Consider the following 15,320-nt stretch of genomic DNA (forward strand, 5'->3'; position numbering starts at 1 on the left):
CCTATATCAGAATGGTGGGCGCCTGAAGGATGGGAAACCACCCACCTGGCTAATGCAGTCTCTGACAGACAGGTATTTCTCATAGACTGAATATTTACAGAATATACTTTACAAAGATATTCATGTTTAAATTATAAAGGGTTGTACATTTCATCTGTCTTTGTGGAAAGTTTGCAGTATAATTCATAGAAATGAAATCTAAATAGAGCATATACTTTCTGTGAAAGAAATGGACTGGAAACCTTTTCCACTCACACCAAAGCCTAGATATCCTTAAGGATACCAGAACAAATATGTATCAGGGCTACAAAGATGATGAGGGGACTAGAACATCTCTCTCATGAGGAAAGGCTGAGGCACTTGGGTCTTTTTAGTCTGGAGAAGAGAAGACTGAGGGGGGATCTGATCAACGCCTTTAAATACTTAAAGGGTGGGTGTCAGGAGGATGGGGCCAGTCTTTTCAGTGGTGCCCAGGGACAGGACAAGAGGAAATGGGCACAAACTTAAATATAAGAAGTTCCACCGAAACGTGAGGAGGAACTTCTTTCCTGTGAGGGTGGCAGAGCCCTGGAAGAGGCTGCCCAGAGAGGTGGTGGAGTCTCCGTCTCTGGACACATTCGAAACCCTGGACACATTCCTGTGCAGCCTGCTCTGGGTGACCCTGCTCTGGCAGGGGGTTGGACTGGATGATCTCCAGAGGTCCCTTCCAACCCCATATCATTCTGTGATTCTGTGATGCCAATCTTTCTTTCTGGCACGTTCAAAAGGTTAGAAAGAAATCACCTCAGAGCTGATAAAGATGGGATAATATCAGTGGATTTATCTTCCTTTCCTCCCCCTCGCTCCCTTCTTATTCAGAGGAAAGTAAATTTGTGGAAATAGACAAATCGAGTTCTCCGTACGCGGCTCAGCGGGAACACCTCGCCCTCATTCAGAGACTCTCTCGCTCGGAGAACGTGCTCTACGCAGCAAACCTGGAAAACCTTTCTGCCGGGATGATGAGCAAGTCTTGTGACAACCTCAGCGTGGAAACCAACAACAGGACTAGAGAGAAAAGCAATCTTGGCAGGTAGGTTTGCTTTTTCCTTTAAACACACGTAAGAATTCTCAGTCACAGACTGTAACATTGCAAACCTGTATGGCAAACCATGAGGCAGACTTGGGGTTTTTTGGAATCTTTATCATGGTCACACCAAAAGGCCAGGGGCTCCCTGGTGCCAGCAGCAGTGCAAACACAGGCAGGAATAGAACAGTCTATCAGATAAGAACCTGAAAGAGAGTGACATTTGAATCTGTACCAGACTCAGGAATGAACCACTTAACGAGTTATGGAGAAGGATAAAAATAAGGGAGAATAAAAGCAAAATCTTTCATGTCTGTGGATTTTCCCTGGAAATGGCAGAATGTGAACTGAATGCACAGGGGACGCTGGGTTTGACAGGTCTTACCTAATTGATTCCTCCGTGTCTAAAGGTGCGAATCATGGAGAGCAGTGGGAGAGCTTCTCCCTTTTCATTCGCGTTGGTACATGCACCAGTGCAGGCAGTTACTATAGCTGCACAGGCTCAAGGCCTTCCATGAATTCTAGTGCCTTTCAGAATACTAAGAGGTAGAAGAGAGCCAAGAAGGATGTGAACTACCAGGAAAACCTCCAGATGTGGTTTTGTCTAAATGGACAGCAGGGCTAAATGAATCACGCTGAGGCTCCACTGTGTTTTCCTACTGCCCGCACTCAGCTCAGAGAAAAACGTGGGGGGAAATCAGTCGATGCGAGTGGTCTAACGGCAGCTGTAATTTTGGAAGCAAATGGTGGCACAAGGATAAAAAGATTCTCCTCTACAATGAAATGTGGCCCAGAAATCATGATAAGTGTTGAAAGGCTATAAACATGTGCATTCCCAACTTGGCTCTGACAGCCTAATGACAATGAAGAGTGCTAAACACCAGCTAAATACCATTGCTGATTCGTTACTGTAACGCGGTCTTCATTTCCTGCCGGGCAGATCTACATCAGGGCTATCCCAGTCGGAAACGCACATCAATTTGAACGGAAAGCAAAGGAGCTATGACTACCTCTCCATCCACTCAACTCAGAACACGATCAGCGGTGAGTATAATAATCAGAAAGAGAGACAGCTCCCTTCCGTATTTATTGTTTCAATAGCAGGAGACCAAAATATATTCTGCTGACAGATTAAAGAATATCCTTTAATATAGGATATTAAGAAATATCCTATTCTGGTCCTGGGAATTAACCCAGAATTTAGCAAGACAAGCCGTGTTCTTCCCTTTCACTCTCCAAAAGGATCAGTGCTAAGGGACTTGATGATAAAATTATTCTATCAATGGTGCCTACTGCTCTTCAGAGATGCAGTTCAGTCCACCCAGGGCTCTCGCACAGGGCAATATCCCTATACACTCAAAGGTTATAATTTGATTTGCAATAGAGATCAACCCAATTAATAACGCATGAGACAACACAGGCTCCAGATCCTTCCTCCGTTCTTGCCTTTGCATGACACTAACTGGAATAAGAACTGGACACCTAATTTTCTAACAGAAGCCATATCGCATGCACACAGGGGGTGGAATACAAACCTATGATTATCTGGTTAGTTCATTTTAAAGTTAGACCTGTGCTTTAAACACACCATGGCAATTGCACAATGTTAAGCAGAGTTAACGTTACAAAATCAGCACCTATTGGGTTGCACCTACAGAGTCAAAAGAGCCTACAGGACTGAGGTTAGAGTTTCCAAAGGGACCCACAGGATACTTTGTGTCCACATCACCTTTATGTTCAATGGGCGCTACGTGCCTTTCTCTTTAGATATCCTAATCTTAATAAAAACATTGCAGATAAATGCACAGTCTCCCAGAAAGGAACATTATAGGAAGAGCTTACACAGCTACTGTACATATACTTTTCTAAAGAAGGCAAATTTCCAAACGCTTGTTTGAGATTCCTTCCTGAATTATATTGATTCAGAACTAATGGTAATATTGAAAACAAGGACAAAATATAATTTTAATTTTTGAAGCCTCAATTTTGCGTACTACATGAATCTACTGTCTCCCTGCATTAATCTGCATTTATTCTAGCTGTTTTGTTTCTGCAGCACCTGGATCACCAGCCATCCAAAAGGAAGCTTCGCTAAGTGGTCTAGAGAGAGAAATCATTTGTGTCAGCCTAAAACGTGACCCCAAGAACGGATTTGGTAAGTGAGGAACATGAATGTTATGTTTGTTACTGGGACTATGAGATCCTGGTGCTAACACTGATACTGGCTGACTCAAGCTGGGCAAGATTGAAACCTTCTTCACCTAATTTATTCTTCTTATAGAATAAGAATATTGATCCTTGTGGAGGACTTAGAATTTCTGGGACTGAAAAGGACTAAGCACATAAATCAAGGTCACGATTTTTTCCGAGGATTAAATAAGGCCACAGTGGTCAAGGGGACCAAGTGCTAAGAGTAGAATGAAAGGAACAAGGGTCTAGTTTTGTATCTGAAATACATGCACAGTGATTACCTTAGACCTCACACAGCAGAGATGATGTTCTGCAAACCTTTCAGGTGTTGTCTGCGGTGGTGCAAAATACGTACACAACCTTAACATGAGGGTTTCCCGACTTCTGGATTCTTAATTGGATAACATTTTTGTTTTATAATACGCTATCGCACTGTATCCTTTTCTTGTGGATGAATTCAGAGGACCATCAGGTTTCAGAGCTGACCGTTAATACAATTAAACATCAAATTTCTAAATGGTGCAGGTCTGCGTGGAATATCCTGACCCCAAACCCAACTATTCTACCAGTGAGAAGAATATATTCTGCAATAGACAAAACACCCTGAGACAGGATAGTGAAATCAAACTACTTGACTATAGATTTAATTTTCTTAGATCTCTCATTAGAAGATTACATGGCCCTCCACCTCAGGGGCCCTGGACTACATGATTGAGAACAATGTTTGAATTTATCTAATGAGTTTTTATACCATTTTTCTCCCACGGGTGTTAAATACTAAGGTCCACGTAGTTTATGACTTTCATAAGAAAGTAGCTGGAATCTTTAAAAGTCCTAAGCCAGGAAAGTATTCTTATTGAGAAATTATATTTGAATAGCCACCAAAGTCACCAGGACACTTTAATTATAACATGAGTTTAAATCTCTCCCTAATCAAGACCTTGATGCCATGTAATTCAGAGCTCCCCATTCTCCAGACCACATATAAAACTTGCACTACTGGAGTAAGAGCCTTTTGTGTTCCTAAGGTTCATCTTTTCTAATGCTGTCAGTGCCTCTGCATTCTCACGCTATCTCATTTTTGCAGGTTTTGTAATTATTGGAGGAGAAAATGTAGGAAAATTAGACCTCGGTATCTTTATTGCTTCAATTATCCCTGGGGGACCTGCAGACAGAGCTGGAAATATCAAACCAGGTCATTGTCCTTACGTTTTAATTAGAATTAAAACACTTTCATCATCTAACTTTAAAGTTAGCTACTCTGGATTTATTTCCTTATTTAGATGTGCTTTATCTTGTTTTTATCCTTATTTTTTTTTAAGGAGGACGACTCATCTCTGTGAATAATATTAGTCTCGAGGGTGTTTCATTTAATACCGCAGTTAAAATCATACAGAATTCTCCCGACGAAGTGGAGCTCATCATCTCTCAACCCAAAGGTATAAAGGCAAATGCCTTTGCTGGCTGTGGGACGCTAATAGTTAACTCAGGACACAGGTATTTATTAGGCAGCGGGACGTAGTAGTACTTTCTTGCTACTCAGTGCCAGTAATAATAACCATAGGCTCACAACGAAAATAGTCAACTTCTAGCAGATCTCACGTGGTCTCTGTTCTACAGTCAGCGCAAAAAAAAAAAAAAAAAAAAAGTCTTTTATGGGCTGCACTGCTGAAGAGCGAAGGAATTTGGGCGTTTCTCTGATACAGAGTCATCGTCCTCTGCAGTGACAAAGCAAATGCATTTCTCCACGCTTACACTAGCAGCACTGGATTTTACAATGACTGACTCATTTTATAGCTCTGATTTCGCAACCACTCGATGTAGGAAGTTACTTTGTCCTCCTGTGCTGAGGTATAATAATATTTGCCTTCAATTTTACTTACTCTTTGCATGCAACAACATTTTATTTTGGTATGGCTTTACAGATATGTATGAAGAAGGATTAAATGAAGAAAAGAATCTATCAAGAGGAAACAGCACCAGCGGATCTGAGATCTCTTGTGCGGAGAGTGGCAGAAAAAAGATTCAGGACTGTCATACAGCTCTCCCCAAGGAACAGGACATAAACATAGATGAACTGGAGAAGGCTCTTTCCTGGAGTTTAGCACCAGAATTGGGCCCTAGGATTCCAGTTCCCTCAGCTGATAGCCTGGATGTGGAGGTAACTGAGATTTTGATGCTGTTCAGTAACATCACACCCAGCATTGGTCTTAACAACGTGCCAGCTATATTAAGAGAAGAAAGTAACCGAGAAATTAAAAAAACGAGGAAAGGAGAAAGAAAAGCTTGGAAGATGTTGCTTGTTAAATTACATTGGAAATGTCAAAATGATAGACGTGTCTGGAATATATGAAAAAATAGGGAAACCCTTCCACGAAATGTTATAAAACTATCTCCTCCCTTTTCCAGCGGAGGTACAAAATTTTGATTATTTTCTTACAGTCTCTTAAATTTTCAACTAGACACAGAATGGCAACATTTTGTATCTAATTTCCTACTATTAAACAGCTTCCCTACCTATACTCAGCTTATGCACGTTTAGACAGATGATATTTTGAGTAACATTAGCATCAGCTTGAAATAACGCCAGGGATATAAATGGTACCGCTCCAGGGGGACAATGACAGCAGAATCAAACCCTTTATATCTTCTGGTAACTTTTTTTTTTTTTCCTTCCTTTTCCCTCCTTTTCTGTTGAGATGCTGTAGTCTCATTAGTGTTTATATTTTTGAGACAGGAAGCTGATTCTTCACACTTACCATCTCCATCTGAAACCAACTCAAAGGAAATCTATACCGTGGAGCTTGTTAAAGAAGACGGGACTTTTGGAATCAGTGTGACTGCAAGTGTTACTCTTAATCTTTCAGTGTGTCTGTCAAACTATTACATTGACCATGAAACACATAGGGAAGTGTAATTATGTGGAACAAGGAGAGAAGATAGGCTGATAATAAAAACTGTTAGCCAATTTTATTTCCTAATATAAGGAAATACAGTTCTCAATCTATTTAGAGGACCAGAGAAGGCAGCAGTGGGAACCATCTGCCCCATTTGAATAACAATTCCCTGTCCTGGCTATCAAAGCTGGCTTTACCCCTCCAGGCTGAGATGTCTTTGACAGTCCTTGCTGAAATGGAGCGGGAAGCAACAGCCATTTCATTGCCTGCAGAAGAAATTGAGGGCTGCTTTTTCATCTGAACTTGGGCAGGGGATGTAGATGGATGGAATGCGATTCTTTGGTTAATCTGGAATTCCCCTGAGCTGTAGGCTCTCAAGTGGCTGCAAGAGTTCAGGTCCACACTTTACATATTGAAAGGTTAATGAAAGGTCTGAAAGGTTAATGATTGCTGAGTGGATATTGCACAGTTTGGAAGCTGGGCTAGAGACTGACTGAAAGATGCAACCCCATCTTTATGTTAGTATAGGGAAAAATTTATGAACATTTAGGAAATGTTTTCATATAGCCACATAGAAACACATTGCATTTTCCTGCAAAAACAAGATTACCGCCTAGGGGGGTATAATACAACTAGATGGGCCTTTGGAGTAACATCCTCTTTCATTTTTTTCCTATATTAAAAAAAAAAAAAAAGTAATTCCTGAAGCAGTTGCGTTGCAACACAGGTGTAAGGGGCTTTGATTTTTATCACAGGAAGAACATGTGGAGACTACACTCTAATCTGTGGGCATGTGTTTTGCAGGGTGGAATTAACACTAGTGTGCGCCACGGTGGGATATACGTGAAGTCAATTATTCCCAGGGGACCAGCAGACAAGGACGGACAAATAAAGATAGGTAACGTGTCTGGCAATAAAACTCTGGGCTGGAGAACTTAGTGTTAGTGTGGAATGTTTGCCATGGGAACAATTAAACACGTTTGGGATTGGAGGTCATACAACTGTGGCTTGTGATTCTGACATCTGCACTGTTGGTAGCCTCAGGGTTTACACCCACTGAACTTTAACATCAAAGCAACTTGATGCTTTTGTTTGGTTTTCTTTTGCCTCAGGTGATCGCCTGCTGGAAGTAGATGGCATCAGCCTCTGTGGCATCACCCACAAACAGGCTGTGGAACACCTGAAGAAATCTGGCCAGGTTTGTACAACAGCAGAGCTCAATAAGATACCCCCCAGAAGCTGGGCCAGAAGAAACATCCCCCCTCACCTCACCCCATCCAACCCCATTCTCCCAAAGAGAAAAGTTAAAAGACTTAGGATTCGCTGTGTAACTGGAACCTGTTCATCACCATTTTAGGTTGCCAAGCTGGTTCTAGAAAGGGGAAACTACCTACTGGCAGAGCCATGCCTGGCTGCTAAGGACAGAAAGGAGGACCAATGTGCAGTGGTTTCTGTGGCAACATCCTTCACAGATGGTACTAAGGACTGCTGCTTTTTGACAGATGGTAAGCGATAAAAAGAAGGGACTCGGGGTGACTTCTTACAGTGTGGAAGAAAGGAATGAATGAAAGTAATTGACTCTGAACACCATATTTCTGATGTACTCAGAGTTACAGTGGCTAGATATAGCTGAATTTCTGGTAGTCATAAATCCTCTACCTCTCAGCCTTCCTGAGATGGGCTGGGGGCAGGGGGCACCCCTGTCTGTACCCTGTAGCACTCTCGGGCAGGAGGCAGCAGGGTTGATGTTCCCCAGAGAGCACCACCACCAGTACATCTCCAGGTGTGTCCTGGAAGCCAGGGGGAGCCACTGCCGCAGGGCCAGCACTGGAGACTGCCATCACCTCATTTCTTAAAAAACAATCATAGAAAGATTCAGAGATCACTTTCACTGAATTTAGCCATCAAATAAGTGCTGCATCTTTTACAGTAGGGCTGTCTCACAAACACTAAGTCTGAACCATGGGGTGGTTACTCCTCTACATTGTCCCCAGCAGAACGGGGTTCAGCTGCAAGTACAGGGTTTGGGAAAGGGCTGGTCTCTTGTTCTTGGCTGGATATCAGATTCTACCTTATGCTGGTTAGTGCAGGACCCAAACTAACATCAGACAGCTACAGAATAGTAAGATCTACCCAAAACTAACAGCAGAATGTCAGAAAAGGATAGCATTTGAACCATTTTATGTTGGTAAAACAGGCTGTTTCCTTCATGGGCTTGTACCAGATGGCATAAAGTCTGTGAACACACAGTGGAATAGAATCCAGTTCTCCCCATTCTGCCTGTGCGATTTCAAGGGCTCACATAAATTAAAGGAACACCAAACCCTTCTTTTGCCATCAGTATCAGTAGATCTGCCTCTGCAGCTCCCAGGGAAAAGGTCTGCTGAGGGTAGAACGCACATCAGCTCCTACAGGGATACACACGCCACAGCTCCCACTCTTTTTTCAATCCCTGCTTTGAACAGATAATACATTTGAAGTCAAATTGACAAAGAACTCTGGAGGCCTCGGCTTTAGTGTTTTGCAAATGGAAGGAGATGCTTGCGAACACTTTGGAGGAGCCATTGTCAGGATCAAAAGACTGTTTCCAGGGCAGCCAGCTGAAGAAAACGGTGAAATTGAGGTCGGAGACATTATTTTAGCTGTGAACGGGAAAACTATTCAAGGACTCCTGTATCAGGTACCAGGCAGTACAATCGCTGGGACCCGGGTGGGTAACATGATAATATAGACAATGGGATGAAACTGCTTTTAAACTTAATTATCACCAGAGGGAGTCAGAAATTGCATATAATGAATCTGATTTCTATGTAGGATTGTTCTCTGGAATTCTTATGGAGAACTTCCTTCCTAACAGAATTCTTTCAGAGAACTTATTCCGCTATTTAATTTATAACTTTCTACTACTGATGCACAAAGTCTATTGTTAGATGCACACCAGTTGTTAATTAGTTGGGATCTTTGTTGGTGTTAAGCATAATTGGAACATTTTTTTCCCTGTGGTCATTTGTGCTTTGTAATGTCATGCTATAATACCATGCCCCAGATTCAAATCTCTACCAGGTGAGGAAAATCCAGTGTAACTTTTTTTGCCTGGAAAGAGAAATTCTATACTCACATGAAGAAATTAAACAGTAAAAAAGGACTACATATGGATTTTTTTTTCATCATAATCTTTTTACCTTATGAAAAAATCCCTGAGCTTTGCATATGAACGCACATTGAGTAGGTAAAATTGGTAACAAACAAAAATGGGGAAATTATGCAATTTTCTCACGGCCAGGTCATTTATATCATTAAATAGCTGGGGCAAAAGATGGGGTGCTGAAAGCTGAATGCCACCGAATAGATGTTATGTCAAGGAGGAGCTTTGAGAAAGTCTCCCTTTGGTTATGTCGGTATGGCAGTGTCTAATTGACTGAAGATGTGTCCCCGCCACATGCAGTTTGAATTAATTTGTCAGAAAAACCTGTTTTCTTCAAGAAAAGAAAAAGAATTAATTTAAACCTATGTGTCAGCGGGGAAACAAAAGTTTGTAAACAGAACTGTCTTTACTTTAGATAGAAGTGCACCGTAGTTTTCATGTGAATGTCTATGACAATCATACAGTAGTGAATTTTGGCCCCCAGACACTGCTGAGGCACAAATACTAGGAATTTGGCATTCACAATAAAAACTGGCTCTGTCCCACTTGGTAAAATGACATGTGCTATAGACTGTTCCATAAGAAATCTAATATTCCTTCCTCATGCTTAGGATGTCCTGCACTTGTTGAGAGGAGCTCCTGCAGAAGTCACAATACTACTTTGCAGACCACCAAAAGGTGTTCTTCCAGAAATAGAGCTGAGTGCCCTGGTAAGGCAAAGCTGCTGTCAGAAAACTTCCTTCTGAAAACCTGAAAAAATCCACCACTGCATTTTCTATCCAGTCTTGACCAAGGCAACCTTCTATTTTCTCCAAAGTCTTTTATTCCATTTCTTTCCTTTCCTGGCTTCCACTCAACGTCTAGAGTTCAACTGATTCTTCCTTAGTGACCAAAATAATAGAAATCTGACAGATGTGAAACTTGGCTATCCCAGCCCAAGAACTTCTAAACTGCAGCACTGTCATTGGAGTGAAACAGCACATACCCAAGCAGATCTTCTAGGGATACTCCTGAAATGCTCTACTAGATCCTCAGTCAGAAACTGCAGATATTCCCACCTGCAGCCATTCTGACTCGTGGGCTGGAGGTAGCTGCATTATTCCCAAAAGCGAGAGGAAAATAAAAAACTTCCTATCCAGGCTAACCTCTTAATAAACTTAAATAAATGAAATAATAGTTTCAACTGGTTATTCAGTTTCTTACTGATAGTTAGAAGAATCTGCAGGGGAGAATAAAAGAAAGAAAAAACCTCTCAGTAGAGACTGCAGAGACTAAACCAGTGCCATTGGGTGTGCTAGGATTATTACTCCTGCTTCTTGAACACAACTCATGGACACACACCCAAGTACTCTTACGATGAATGTGCATTTGCAATACTCTTGCTCCGTGCAGAACGGCCCACTCATTGCTCCTATCCCACCAGGATTTATAAGAGCTGCCCTGGGCAGCCAGAAATGATTGTCGGGACCATCTCCAGATAACAAACTGGCTCCTGGTACTCTCCTGCAATGTGCCCGTGGCTGATTTCTATGGTCAGTCGCACAGGAGTCAGATCTGGAGGCACTTCTATGCAGTGAAGAGAATATAGATACAAAGTTGAGGCATAATATGAAACGAAATAAAAAGTAGCCACCTCTGGTAAAAAGTTCACCAGGAGAAGTGAACTTGTGTAGTAGTGCCCTGGTGGAACTCCTGAAGAATGTTTAAGATAAGCATAAAGACAAAACAGTTGTTTAGGGAGAGAGCACCTCCCTCTATTTTTTCCCTCCCTTCCAGCCACCATTTGATACTTTCACATTTAGATGCTTATTGATAATCGCTTCTTCAAATTATTTTACAGAAAGAAGCTGGGGGATAGAAAAGGAGTTACACTAACCTTTCTGTTATTCCAATAGACTCCAGCACCATCTCCAATCAAAGAGTTTGTGGCAGAAATGCCGAGCAGTACCGAGGTAGGAAACAGTATGGATCAGTCTACCAGTGATGGAGGTAGCACCTCTCCAGACCTTGAAGACTGCCTGGATTCTCCAGCGGCAGCAGATTTCAGTGAGCCTCCCGAGGACGACAGCTCAGCTTATGAAGACCAGGAAGCCGAGTTTCAAGAGAAGCCCATACAGAAACTGATGGCTCCCAGGGAAAGTTTCTACAAGCATCTTTGGAAGTTTCATCAAGAAGCTGCCAGTTCTGAAGCCTTCCCCTCCCTAGAGGAAGAAGTGAAGCAGAACTGCTACTCACCACATGAATTCGGATGGGCCAAAAGGTAGGGAACACTGAAATGTGCTCTGCAGCCTTTCTTCCAGCTTTTAGAATTTTGAAAGTGAATTGCTTAGGTTTAAGTACGGGGCTATCTGCTACTAATCACTGCTGATTACTGAAGATTTTGGTTTATCATCTTATTCTGTCCTAATCCGCTGTCTCTATTTACTCTCATCTTATTAGAGTTTTGCGTAAGTTCTGCACTGCGAGACATTTGTAGGAGCGCTGCACGGCTGTAATCATTTCTGCTGTTCAGCTGAAGCTGGCTGCAGTTTGAAATCAGTGGAAAGACTCTCATTGATTTAAATAGGAACCAAAGACTTTCTTACTTATTATACCATCTTTCAATTTCAATTTTCACAGAGTTGACTTAAATAGGCACCAAAAATATCTTTCTTTTTTTACGATCTTTTCAAATTTTTTCAGAGAAAAAAAAAAAAAAAGAAAACTAAACTCAGAAGACAAACCATGATCAAGTGGGGGGGGGGGGGGGAGGGGGAAGTTATTTTCCAGTCTTCAGAAGCCTACAGAAGCCCTGAACCAGAGGGGTTATACAATATACAGGGGAGTTATACAATATACAGACAGTCAGAGATTCCATTCTACAAGTCGAGTGGGGCCATAATGGCTGTTCATTTTTTTTAGCTCCTCTCTCTCAAGAGGAGAAGCTTCATTCTCATTGATTACTTACTTATCTTTATAATAACACAGGAGGACCCAGACAGCAACTTAATACCATTACTAGTACTTCACTTAAAATTAAAATAAGGTCATGTATAAGCAGGAGACTTTCCAGTGGCCATCTAATAAAGCATATGGAGGAAAACTCCAGCACTACAATCTTTTTATTTTCCAGCCTCATACTTAATAAGAGCGATGCTGACCTATCAAGCACAAAATGTATGCCTGAAACACTCTCTCTGCCCCCTATTGATGAAGAGTATCTCACTGTCAGCTCAACGTCTGTCACCTCACTTTCACGGGGAGGAAGCTCCGAGACGCTCTCCACAACCATGGTGACCCCACAACCACATCTCTGTGGTCCCTTCTCATCATCCCTGCCTGCTGGGGACACACGTGACAGTGACAATGAATGGGAAGACCTGGAGGAACTGGAGGAAGAGAAGGAAGAAAAGGAAGATTGCACTAGGGTACGTGATAGACACCGGATTATTAACAGGTAGAATATGACAGGGAAAAAGAAACACCTTTCAGAACACAACATTCTTGAACATTAGTTTTAATTCATTATCTGTGCTATTTTGCAAGAGTTTTTGTTGGGTTTTTAATTTTACTTTCCTGCATGCCCACAATCTTCAAGTCAAGCAGACCTTCCGCTACGCCCAGCTTTTCAGAATTCTTTACTATTTGCCTTAAGGCCATCTCCTCGCTCATGCCATCTTACTATTTCTTCAGCTTTCCAGCATTCTGTGTTATTATTCCCATTGTACAAAGGCCGGAAAGCCCTCTAGTAGCCTCTAAACTTAATTGGAGTCAGCTACTTGGGGTTTTTCTGTCGTGTTTTAAAGCCATGTGGAAAATCACTTTGCTACGGTGATCGTACTGTAATGTCCTGATAAGAAAGTACAATCCTTTTGCTAATTACTATTCAAAAATATATGGCTCAGTCCTGCCAAATGCTGAACATCTTGCATTCCTTCTGACATGAATGAGCTCTGGATCCCTACTAATTTGAGAGCACCGAGGACAAAAATTAGCTCCAGCCATTTCTTTCAGTGGGACAGCAATAAGATCGATAATGTCTGCACCCCACTATTATAATGCTTGTCAGCTCAGAGGACTCCAGGCCTTTCTTTACACATTTCAGATTTCAAAATTCCAGTCTCTGGGGGCATTCTCTGCCCCTTATTAGGCCCCATCAATCCATCAATCAATCACCATGCAGCTCCACTAGGTAAAAAAAAGTAAGATTCATTCTGGAGCAAGGCAGTAACAGATCAGAGAAACCCTGATGTTTGCTGTTATTTATACCATCTGAGGATCCGATTCCTATCTGCATATAAGACATAATGGAAGATGTTAATGAGGCAATAGAAAAGCCCCCATCAAACAGATCTTGTGCTTATTTTAACAGGAAATGGAGATCTTTGTGACTTTGACAAAGTCAGAGAACAACGGTTATGGATTCTCCGTAGTTCTTAACAAAGTGGACAACTGCCTGTACGTTGATGAAATCTTGAATGAGCCTGCCCTGTCTGATGGAAGACTGAGAAGGGGAGATAGAATCATTATGGTACAGTAATTCTTTGAGTTTATACAGAGGAGAAAATATTTTCAGATCAATGTCATTTAGCTTCCTCGTTCTTCCTTTCATAGGGTTAAGTTTATCAGATATTTAGGCATGCAAGTGAATCACATACTAATGTAATTCTGCCGACTTCAGTAAGACAAATTTCAGACTGAATAGATTGTATGACCAGGCAAACAACATCTAGCAGCAAAGCAAGACAACCGAGATACTAAGTGCCTTCCCAATTAAATAACATAAACTGAATTAATGTAATAAGGTAGGTGACATGCAAAGGATGCAGGAGTTATGTCCTTTGTAATGTACGAACAAAGCCTATTTTCAGCCTGGTTCATCTTCAATTCATCGCATTCGACCATCTTCCTTGAGTTTTGCTACAAGACCTTGAGTTTCAAGAAAAAAAAAAGAGCTATTTTTATGAAAGCTCTGCATTCAGAAGAATAAAAGTTGAAAAAAAAATATCTTACTGCAATCTTAACTGTTGCATTCACTGACATTAAATACCACAGCAAAGCAGTTACGTGAAAGTGAAAACAAATCCAAGTTCATACACAAAATTCAGAGGGGAGGGAGAAGTACCTGATGGTCAATGAGATCTATGACATCGTTTTACCGGTTTGTCATTTAGGTGAACGGAATTGATGTCACCTCTTTACCGTGCAACGAAGCCCTGACTTTACTGCAAAGCTCTCCTCCTGATCTGCACCTCGTGATTGGTCGTGCTGACAGCGATCTGCATCCCTCTATTAGGCCAGATGAGATTCCCGAAATTACTCTCACAAAAGGTGCCAACGGACAGCTAGGTGTGTAGTAAATACTATGCAACCTACTTTGGACAGGGATTACAGCAATTTTAAGATAACCATAAGCAACGGTGGTCTTGGATCAATATGATCCTGAGAGACCTTGACACTTTTATGCTCTCCTCCATCACTCATGGCCAAGGAATGGAGAGCTTTATTTTGGGCAAGGGAAAACTAATCTCTCTTATTAGACCAATAAAGATAGTTGGAAAAATTATCTTTGTATTATCACCCTTTCAGCTGAAGTTTCTGGCAGATTTCCAGTTTCATATTTTCAAGTCACTGACACACAGAATTTGTTGGTAGTTAGATAATAACGCCTACTACCTGCTAAGATACTTATCTATTTGGAGGGAAAGAAAAAAAAAAAAACACACCAAAAAAAAAAGGCAAAGTTTCAGAAGGATGAGCCACTGGTGAGGGCAATAGTTTGCTATGCAAAAACTCTCCACTCAAGTCCTTGATTCACCACAGACACAAGGCTTTATTTACATTGTGCAATATAAGCGATAAAAGAAATCCCCACGGCGTGTGTTGGTGTTTCTGCAGAACATGGCGAGTACCGCTCACAGGTAAAACTGTAGACTCAGGAAACAGTGTGTATATATATATATATACACACACACAAATATATATATATTTGCTCAGGCACAGCATCCCGTTTCCAGTTCAGAAAGTTGCTTGTTTGGAGATTGCT

The 15,320-nt window shown here is 41.5% G+C and overlaps 1 protein-coding gene across 1 annotated transcript in view; it reads left to right on the top strand.

The window, feature by feature from the left end:
* FRMPD2 (FERM and PDZ domain containing 2) overlaps nucleotides 1-14,631 on the top strand; it is a 54,999-nt gene extending 40,368 nt beyond the window's left edge. Inside the window, exons 17-32 of the mRNA XM_074154946.1 lie at nucleotides 859-1,069; nucleotides 2,004-2,107; nucleotides 3,120-3,218; nucleotides 4,341-4,448; nucleotides 4,576-4,692; nucleotides 5,179-5,414; nucleotides 5,991-6,095; nucleotides 6,955-7,048; nucleotides 7,263-7,348; nucleotides 7,508-7,655; nucleotides 8,616-8,830; nucleotides 9,907-10,005; nucleotides 11,191-11,555; nucleotides 12,408-12,702; nucleotides 13,647-13,805; nucleotides 14,449-14,631. Of these exons, the coding sequence (XP_074011047.1) occupies nucleotides 859-1,069; nucleotides 2,004-2,107; nucleotides 3,120-3,218; nucleotides 4,341-4,448; nucleotides 4,576-4,692; nucleotides 5,179-5,414; nucleotides 5,991-6,095; nucleotides 6,955-7,048; nucleotides 7,263-7,348; nucleotides 7,508-7,655; nucleotides 8,616-8,830; nucleotides 9,907-10,005; nucleotides 11,191-11,555; nucleotides 12,408-12,702; nucleotides 13,647-13,805; nucleotides 14,449-14,631 (2,624 nt within the window). The remainder of the gene's footprint in view (nucleotides 1-858; nucleotides 1,070-2,003; nucleotides 2,108-3,119; nucleotides 3,219-4,340; nucleotides 4,449-4,575; nucleotides 4,693-5,178; nucleotides 5,415-5,990; nucleotides 6,096-6,954; nucleotides 7,049-7,262; nucleotides 7,349-7,507; nucleotides 7,656-8,615; nucleotides 8,831-9,906; nucleotides 10,006-11,190; nucleotides 11,556-12,407; nucleotides 12,703-13,646; nucleotides 13,806-14,448) is intronic.
* Nucleotides 14,632-15,320: the final 689 nt, after the last annotated feature.

Source organism: Numenius arquata, chromosome 10 (genome assembly GCF_964106895.1).
Source record: "Numenius arquata chromosome 10, bNumArq3.hap1.1, whole genome shotgun sequence".
In the NCBI taxonomy this organism is placed as follows: domain Eukaryota; kingdom Metazoa; phylum Chordata; class Aves; order Charadriiformes; family Scolopacidae; genus Numenius; species Numenius arquata.